Below are 9,961 nucleotides of genomic sequence, written 5' to 3'. Positions count from 1 at the left end.
ATTAACAACCTAATTTGTTTTAAGTAAACTTCAAAACAGATTAAAAAGTACAATTTTATTATTATTCCAACTTTATAGATTTTGTTTCTGTACCAAATTTAAACTGTTGGCTTATTAAAGTTGTTTGTGAATCAGTTGCAACTCTCAAGTATCTGGTATCCTCATGTTTCAATATTTAAATACTGTTAACTGGAAAGTTCAATATGCTAGAAAACAGAAGTCCCTGTTGGTAATGAGGGGACTTTAAAAAACTATCACCAGAAACTTCCCTTTGTGCTTTTAAGCATCAGCTAAAGCAGCAGTTGATATATACACCAGAAGGACACACTGTATTGCCAAGATTATAGTTCTGCATTTTTATTACTCTGAGACTGGTTGTTGCCAATTTATATACACACGAAACACCTACTGAAAAATGCTTTTAAAGAGACACAGTAATTATTTATTTATTTGTGTATGTATCAAGGCTGTCTGTAGGTTAGGATTTTATTTGTATTAAGACTGTAAAATTCTCTGTACATTGCTGGCCTGTGAGTTACCGACGTTAACAATTTTGGATTAGAGTATGGAGGCACGCTGAAAGTCCACACATAAATAAAACTCTGGAAGAGGTTTCATAAATTCGATGTAAGCCTTTTCTGAGTATCCTATTTCTTTAATCGGCCCATCTTTTCCTTCGCTCTTCCTGGAAGAGCCTCTCTCCCCTGGAGAGGAAAAAGGACCGCGCAAAACGCTCTCTCTTCAAAGCAGCCGCTGCCTCTTTATTTCCCGCCAAAATCACCTCAGAGCCGAACTGGCGGCCCCGCTTTCTGCCCGAGCTCATCCCCCTCCCGTCCGCATACCAGGTCAGCAGCAGCGACCGACCGACCACTCACACACGCACACGGATTGTCCCTCCCGCTATTTCTCTCTCCCCCAGCCCCAGCCCCTCGCTCTTGTCCCCGCGAAGAGGAAAGAGCCGAGCTGAGGAGAAAACCCGCCGCCCGCACCAGGCTCTGCTCTCCCGAACCTTTCCCGCCCTTTCTTCAAAGGCTCGGTCTGCACTTGCGTCAAAGAGGTGCTGCGAGAAAAGCCCACGTGACACCCGAGGGACCGTTCCAGGACTGGACGTCGACCCCGTGCAGTTATAGTCGCCAACGAAGTGGGAGCGGAGTATTGATTTCTGTGCTTTCTTTCTTCACCGTCTTTGAGGACTGGAGAGAAAAGATACCTACACCCCCCTAGAACAGGGGTCTCCAACCTTGGTCCCTTTAAGACTTGTGGACTTCAACTCTCAGAGTCCCTCAGCCAGTTGAAGTCCACAAGTCTTAAAAGGGACCAAGGTTGGAGACCCCTGTTCTAGAAGATTGTGAGATAGGGGGTACATAATAACAACAACAACAACAACAACAACAACAACAACAATAATAATAATAATAATAATAATAATAATAATAATTTAATTTGTATACCGCCTTTCTCCCGAAGGACTCAGGGCTGTGCACAGCCAGAATAAAATACAAAGAAAACAGTACATATAATATTAAGAACAACCCCTTAAAAAACGTATTCGATTGGCCAAAAATTTTAAAATACAGTAACACCCTATAAAAATTTACAAAAATTTAAAACCCATAAAAGCAAATTAAAAATTTTAAAATCAAGCCATAAAATCATCTGCTACAATGTCCTACTAGCCAATGAATACTTCAGCTTCAACCAAAACAATACAAGAGCACACAATAGATACATTCAAACTCATGGTAAACCGATCCAAACTACACTGCAGAAAATACTTCAGTAGCAGAGTTTTCAACTCCTGGAATGCACTACCTGACTGCGGTTTCTTCCCCAAATCCCCAAAACTTTAACCTTAGACTGGTGTCTACTGTAGACCTCACTCCTTTCCTAAAAAGTCTTAAGGGTGGTGCAGAAGCGCACCAGCGTGCCTACTGTCCCTGTCCTAATGTTTTTTTTTATTCATATCCTTTACATGTATTTATAATTATGTTTACACTTGTATCTGTCATAAAAGGCATGCTTGACTAAATAAATAAATAGTAAAAAAGAAAAGAATAATACACAAGCATACCCAAGGTTTCAAGATGGGCAGTTGTGTATATATAACAACATGTAACATATAAATATTTCCTATTTCTAAACAGTGTTTCTTAGTGGTCTTCTTTCGCCTTTATACCTTTCCCCCCATACCCAAGGTTTCAAGATGGGCAGTTGTGTATATATAACAACATGTAACATATAAATATTTCCTATTTCTAAACAGTGTTTCTTAGTGGTCTTCTTTCGCCTTTATACCTTTCCCCCCATTTCACATGTTATTTTCTTTCTTGTCCCCTTTTCTTTATTTACATTAAATTATCTAATACTAATAGCTTTACTTTTCTAGATTCTTATATTATTTATTATTTGTACATATATATTGTACAAACATAGCTTTTTGAACCTACTGCATGTCTGCTTTATGTTCTTTGAAGACGACTGGATGCTTTTTCACCTGAACATTTGATCTAGCTCACAAAGCCTTTCCATTGTTATTTTGTATTTTAATCTGATTTATATTCTTGTATAAGCTAATAAACCTTGAAGTGATGTTCAAGATTTATTAGCTTTTAACATTCCTAAACTGATAAAACAAGCTGGAGACTAGCTCCTGATAAGAAAAGTTTGTTAGTACAAATTGGTGTCTGGCTTATCTCTTTTGTGAACCCTAAACAATATTTTTCCTTACAATTTATTCCCCTTCAGACATCAATTTGATAAACATGTATGCTATTATCCTGTCCAATCAACTTTCCTCTTTCAGATTTCTTTGTTATGTTAACTTTAAAAGGGGATGTAAGCTAAAGATCAGGGTTCCCTCTTTGAATGAGGAATCCCTTTTGTCTGAATATTCTGATAAGTTGTAATAGAATGATCTTCCTGTCTCGGTTTGTCTCATTGGAAAATATGCACACTGAGGCCCTGAAAAAGCCATATTTGGCCATCAGTAGTCATCCAGCATCAATGTTTGGGTGAAAGAAAACTCTGAAGATTGGAAACAGCTCAGCACTCTGAGAAACAGTGGCTTAATTTAAAGAGAAAATAAGGCAGAAGAGATGAGAGCAGTTTTACCACTGCAAGGATTTTATTAACAGAAAGCAAGCAGAGACCACTTATTTTTCCTATGTCCTTTTTGTACAGAAGTACAGCTATAGAATTTTAAGCTGCCTAGAGCCATTCAGTTGAGTTGAGTGGCTGTGAAACTGACTGACTGACTGACTGACTGACTGAATGCATATATACAGTACAAACAATGGGTAACCCTAACTTTACTGCAGTTTGATGGGAGATCATAAGGCTACCAGAATTGGGGGTGCAGCAAACCAGAGGAATATTTTGTGCTGTCATCTAATTGTCCATATTTTCATTCAGATTTGATAGTCCTAAGAGAAGACTTCTGCATTTCGCACTGAAAGTCAAAAGGTGGTCCCAGTCAAACCTAATGAGCATACACAAGTATATAACAAGGTGCTGGATGGCTATTCCAATTGCTTGCTTCATAGCTTAAAAGCATAGGGGGGAAAAAGCAAAACAAGTGTATCTTCTTATTGGTGAAATGAATATTGTAAAATGCATTTTTCATGGCTGCATTCTTGTACATTTTTCATGGCCCTCAATAGTGCTTTTTGCATTTTCCCTTGAAAGTAACCTTAATCTTCAAAAAATGTAGCCAGCAGCTGTAACACAAATCTATTATATTTTCTTTGGCTCCTGGTACAGAGTGAACTTGACTTTTTCAGTGGAGCTGGGCATCTATGACAGTTGTATCCCTTGGGCAGTTCTGATTTCAACTTGTAAATGGCAGTAGTCATACTTGGTTACCAAATTTGGAAAACACTGAATACAAACACACAGAAGTGGAAATCAATGGGAGCTATGAAATCCTTATTCCTCATCTTTTTCAATCATTAACTCCATAAATCATTTCACTTTTTTTCTTTTAGCAAAAAGTCTGCAGAAGGCCAATCTTTCAAAAAACAAAAAATGACTTATTGTTTTTTTCTTGATGAAACAAATCAGTTTTGTCGTTTCCAAATGTTAGTCTTCATCATCTGATAACTGAAATAACTCATATAACTAAGTACAGTAATGTTTTTATTGTTCATTTTTATTAAAAGTTTTTACATAGCGAAAAGACATATAGCAGTAGATAAAGAAAAGAAAGAAAGGAGAAAAAGGTAAAAGAAAATGTGCAGTAACTTATTATCCTTCTGCCATTTTTAGCATTACAACACTCTCTTCAGCCCCTTATTCAATTATTTAAGGTTGTGGTAAAATGTTTTTATTTTTAAAAAAAGTTAAAAAGAAGTTACTTTACAGAAGCTGAAAGAAATGTATTTGTATTTAAAATTAATCATGTGTTTTTCTAGATAATGAAAAAGGTGCCTTTTTATTTAGAAATATTTAACAGTTTTCAGAAAATTAAATCTTTGATCATTTTTGACATATCTTCCAGAAATCATTTTAAATCAGTGACACTATTAAAAGAAAAATATATTTTACAGCATATATACAATGAAAAGCATTTTATATCTTCATTATAAAATGACTGATGTAATCTAAACTCTAGTAAAGTTATTCATGACTGAGGACAATCCATTCAAAATATCTTTTTTAAATTATCCTTTTTTCTGTTCCTCCTGATTTTGGAAAATTACTGATAAAGCAGATTACAGAAGAAATCTCAGTTTTCTAAAAACATGATATGAGAAATTAAGTCAATATCATGCTAATACACTTACAAAGCAATACAATGTACAACAAAATGTAGCCACCCATTTTTACTGCTAAAATATACATGGTTGTATAAATAATAGTTATATCTAAGCCTCTTTACTAGAGTGTAACCTTTAAATGTTAATTCAGCATTCAGTTATTAATGTGACTAAAAATTTGATTGAGCAGCAATTTACATCATGATCAACAAAGGCATTATATTGGCACCACAGATTCGAACAGTATTTAAGTATCAATTTCTTTTGTACCTAATTGCAGAAAATATAGCAACAAAACTGACATTTTGAATCTTTCTTTGAGAACATAATCTACAGTTGAACCCATTATATATACTTTACAATAAGCAGGTGGCATCTAAATTGGAAGTAGGGAAGCTAAAGTAGCAATTTTGCCCCTTTGTGTTACAAGTGCAAGATTCACAGTGGCTCCCACAGATGAATAGTAGGACTCTAACCATGATAAGGATTCCAGTTGTGCCCCAATTCTGCCAGGGAATTCTGTCAATTTAAAGATTACTCGCATATTCATAAAAACATCTGGAAACTGATTCTCTTTTAGGCTTCATATCACATACTTCCTTCTCTTGTAGAGATATTCCTACAAGAGATTGTAGAGATATTCCTACAGATAAGGAACTTGAAATTAGTAACATAATAAACCATCCAATTGATCTAACTGGCTGCAACAAAGAATACCATGGCATACTTGTGATACAAATTTCAATGTATACTAGCCCACATCCCACTCTTAGTGGGATGCAGAATTACCACCCAAATTTGTATATTTTCTGATTCAGAGAGCAGAATAAACAAACTAAAGATATGATCAAATGGCTAATAGTTCATTAAGACCTTCCGACAGAAGCTTAGAACACATCTAATAGAAACATAACTTTTTAGTATTATATTTCATTGGCAATGGATGCTGCAATAAATGCAGCTATTTTTCAGTAACCCTTTTTATGAAAAGGATAAAGCATTCAGAAGATCACTTGTGAGTCACAAACATTTGAACTCTGGCAACGCAATGCTTCCTGCCTCACAAACATATTTTCCCTTTCTAAATTCAATAGCATGGATCACATACAGAAACACAACAATAAGGGATGGGGCCACTTCTCCAGAAATAACTAAAGACTTTACATGCTTATCACATGTTGAGGTAGTCTGATTTATAAATAAGCATTCTTTTACACTTTCATTCGTTCATAACAAACTTCTTTCTGAATCCGCCTCCTTGGAAAAATTTTTCGTTTGAGAGCTATTAGCTGAAAAATAAAAGAACAAGTTATTTTTTTTAACATTGATGCACACGATCATGTCGCTATATTCTATACCCTGGAAACATCTATCCAACACCTGTATTTCAGAGGTAAGACTATTTTCCTCTAGAAAGTAGGGCAGACTGTATAGCCTAATACACCCTTTGAGGAAAACCATGAAACCCTATATAAAATGCCTTTGAAAATGTTATATACATGGTTCCCCATTAATCTATAAAGCAACATATTTCATAAAATCATTACAATTCTACACATGGTTTTTTTCTTGGGGAGAAATAATCTACCCAGTCTTTCTTCCTGAACAGGCTATTGGTATTATTGAGGATGTATATGCATCCCAATTTTGGGCCCCAGATATCTATAAACATGTTCATAAAACATATTTTATTTGTCTCTTTAAGCAACACACTATCAATTCAAATGTGTAGCTGTAAAGAATGCCCATCCTAAAAACTTGAAACGAAGAACCTTTGTTCTCATAACTGTAACAGCAATTCTTTTCATAGAAGCAAAAATGAAGAGGTCATTTTAGGGCAATTCTTTCTCGTCTCCACACCATTATATCCCATTACATCTTCTATTACTTTTGATGAATTCATTTCCTTAACTGTAGAAACCACACAACTGGTGGCTGGTACAACAAGGTAAAGATTTTGACCTTAGCATATTATTGTATTTTCTCATACTTGAACTTCTACTATACAGTGATTGATCTCCCAGGAAGAATTCAACGTGTGTAGCTTTACCTGCTCAGCAAAAAATGAGGTGACTGTGAACACAATCAATGTGACCAATACACAATGTGTCCAGAATTTCAGCTTATCTCTGTAGGCTCTCCTAAGTAAATATAATAAAAACAAGTAAGATTTTTTTTAAATGAATGATTAAATCTAACATACCAGCAAAAATTTATGTAACCAAAATATTACTCTCTATACAAAAGGATGATTTCAACAAGCTTTGGGGAAGCCTTTTTTAAAAAGTAAAAATAAAGAGGCCAATACTCTGAGAAGTGGAAGGAGACAATCCCCCATCCTTAATTTTAGATTTGTGCATTACAGGTAGTCCTCACTTAATGACCAATTGCTTAATTATAAAAAGTTACAGTCTCCCCCATACCCACAGCTCCATAATTGCATTCCTGGCACTTGGCAACCAGCTCATATTTATGACTGGGTGCAATATGCCATGGTCATGTGACCACAATTTGCAACCTTTTTTTGACATTTTCAAGCAGAAATTCAGTGTCATTGAATATGCTAAATTAATGACCTTAATGTCCTTGGTTTGCTTAATGACCATGTGATCCACTTAATGATTGCAGTGAATCGCTTAAGAAATGTCATAATAATGGTCTTAAAATCAAATCAGGTCACATGGTGATCCATTTAACTACCACAACTGACCACTTCTGGGCTCAGTTTGTCAAGCACTACCTGTAATCTCTGATTGAGGGATACCAACATTTGAAAGAATGAGCAAAATAAAACTTCAATACAAAGTTTGGTATTTTACCTTTGTACTAATTAAAACATTTAACCAGTTCGCTGAAAGGAAAGATTAAATTATTAAAATGAGACTCTATAACAAAGCACGTTTAAATTACACAGAATCTGACATAGCAATGGCATGTTTGAATTATTGCTCTTCCATTGTCTGTGTTTTAAAAAAAATTGTAATATTACCCTGTTTTCCTCAAAATAAGACATTCCCTGATAATAAGCCCAATCGGGCTTTTCAGCGCATGGCAATAAGGCTAAGTGCTTATTTCAGGATTCAAAAAAATATAAGACAGGGTCTTATTTTCGGGGAAATATGGTAACAATTTAAATTTTAAGTAAATTCAATCCACCAGAAAAGAAAGGAGAATGTCCTTTGGTCAACTCAGAAAGTTCTACTTCAAGTGATAACACAATACCTGCATATTCATTTCAAAGGTGCTGAAGGACTCACCATTCCTGAAGCTCCTGCGTATGAAGGAAGCGGTTTCGATATTCTCTTGGCAGTTCAAATTGGGATGGGATGGGAAACATGGATTCATAAAAATCCCTAAGAACAGCCTTTACAGTCTGGGCATCCTTATGATTGTGATCAATGTTGTCATTAAGACAAACAAATTTTCTGGAAAAAAAAATATCATAAAAAAAATCTTACTGGAGCAAAATCAACTTTACTTTTTAATTAGCCTCAATTGATACGTTCTATTTCAGTTAAAGGCAATGTGATATTTCAAGCTAATGAGAATAAAAAGGTTGAGAATGTCTAGTATGTGTAAAATAAGCATCTGTACTTACACAGATATGTAAGACTCTTTGTATTGTCTTCTCTTTACATTTCTAAAATATTTATCTTCTTTTTGTACATAGTATCAGGGGTAAAATCCAGCAGGTTCTGGAGAACCGGTAGTGGAAATTTTGAATAGTTCGGAGAACCAGCAAATATTACCTCTGGCTGGCCCCAGAATGGGGTGGGAATAGAGTTTTTGCAATATCCTTCCCCTGCCCTGCCCACCAAGCCACACCAAGCCATGCCCACAGAACTGGTAGTAAAAAAAATTATATTTCACCACTCCATAGTATATATTTTATAGACAACAAACAGTGTTTATGTTCCTAATATAAGAAAATGGTTTCATTGCAATCACTTTTTGTCATTGTTAGTAATGTCACATAAATGATGTATAATCATTCACAGAGAAAAGTAAAATAAAACCTAAACTAAACCTTAGACTAAAACTATAAAAGGTTCAAAATTAACTAAGGAAGCGAGGGTCCCACTTAGCTCCAAAATGATGCTATTCCTAATTTGACAGCGATTTTAGAGAGGCTGGATTGAGTGTTAACTCAAAATTGCCTGCTTTGCAGATCTTTACACCAAGAAGAGCCTGTAATGATACCCAAAGCCTCAGATAACCAAGTTCATTGCTGCTTAAAATTTTAAGGGTCACATCCATTGTCTTCTGAAGCCAGAAAATAATTGGCAATTTATGCTGACCTTTTATATAAACACAGTATGGGGCACTATTAACAATCTAGCAACCAGGTTTTGTATCAGCTAAATCTTTGGACACTCTTCAAGGACAACAGAATACATTACCAAAGTCTAGACATGATGCAACAAAGGCATGGATAATTCTTGAAGATCAGAGGCATTCAAGAATGGCCACAGCTGACATACTTAACACAACTGTACATTCTTTGCTATTTAGTATTATATGAATATAGTGCTATATGTGAAATTCTGTGTAAATGCCTTCCTGCTCCCCCACAGACTTTATTGAAACCTTAAAAAGTGACAGACAATGCAATATGATTCCCATTTAAGCTCTGAGACAATCTCAGTTTAGAAATTAAACAAATCAAAGGTAACTGAGGTATTAATAGTTTAGCTCATTAAAACTGTGTCCATTAAAAGATGGTTAAGTGGTTATTAAATCAGAACAATTTAAAGCTATTGAAATTTCAGTGTAATCTAAAATAAGCATGAAATTATAACTTAAACCATCAACAATCAAAAACCTATTCAAAATATTTCTTCTACGGGATAAAAAAATAGAGATAAAAAAATGATTAGAAATGCACACCTGGGATTTTTTCGTATGTCATCAAGCTGTCCAACTACGTGAGAAACATTAGTACGGATCATTTTGAATGCTACTTCTTCTTCTCCCATAATTTCAAACCTTGATGATATATAAAAGATGTAAGTATCAACAAAATAATATCAACTAGGAAATTAAAGGAATCGCATTATCCTTTTCCTCTTAGTTCTTCAAGTCAAGAACCACTGAGTTGGATTTGACTCATGGAAATTCTATGGAGAAATGCTTGCCATCTTACCCCGTCTCCAAGAATAACTCATAGCTCTTTCAGTAGCATTATAGTCTCATATTTCTTTCATCTG

At 35.0% G+C, this 9,961-nt stretch overlaps 1 protein-coding gene across 1 annotated transcript in view; it reads right to left on the bottom strand.

Annotated features, from left to right (window-relative positions):
- Nucleotides 1-4,129: 4,129 nt before the first annotated feature.
- GNPTAB (N-acetylglucosamine-1-phosphate transferase subunits alpha and beta) overlaps nucleotides 4,130-9,961 on the bottom strand; it is a 49,691-nt gene continuing 43,859 nt past the window's right edge. Inside the window, exons 18-21 of the mRNA XM_058190466.1 lie at nucleotides 9,642-9,740; nucleotides 8,012-8,179; nucleotides 6,805-6,895; nucleotides 4,130-6,043 (exon numbers count right to left, since the gene is read on the bottom strand). Of these exons, the coding sequence (XP_058046449.1) occupies nucleotides 5,966-6,043; nucleotides 6,805-6,895; nucleotides 8,012-8,179; nucleotides 9,642-9,740 (436 nt within the window). The 3' untranslated portion in view covers nucleotides 4,130-5,965. The remainder of the gene's footprint in view (nucleotides 6,044-6,804; nucleotides 6,896-8,011; nucleotides 8,180-9,641; nucleotides 9,741-9,961) is intronic.

Source organism: Ahaetulla prasina, chromosome 7, assembly GCF_028640845.1.
Source record: "Ahaetulla prasina isolate Xishuangbanna chromosome 7, ASM2864084v1, whole genome shotgun sequence".
Classification (NCBI taxonomy): Eukaryota; Metazoa; Chordata; class Lepidosauria; order Squamata; family Colubridae; genus Ahaetulla; species Ahaetulla prasina.
Note: the sequence above shows the minus strand (reverse complement) of the source record. Positions and strands in the feature narration are given on the sequence as shown.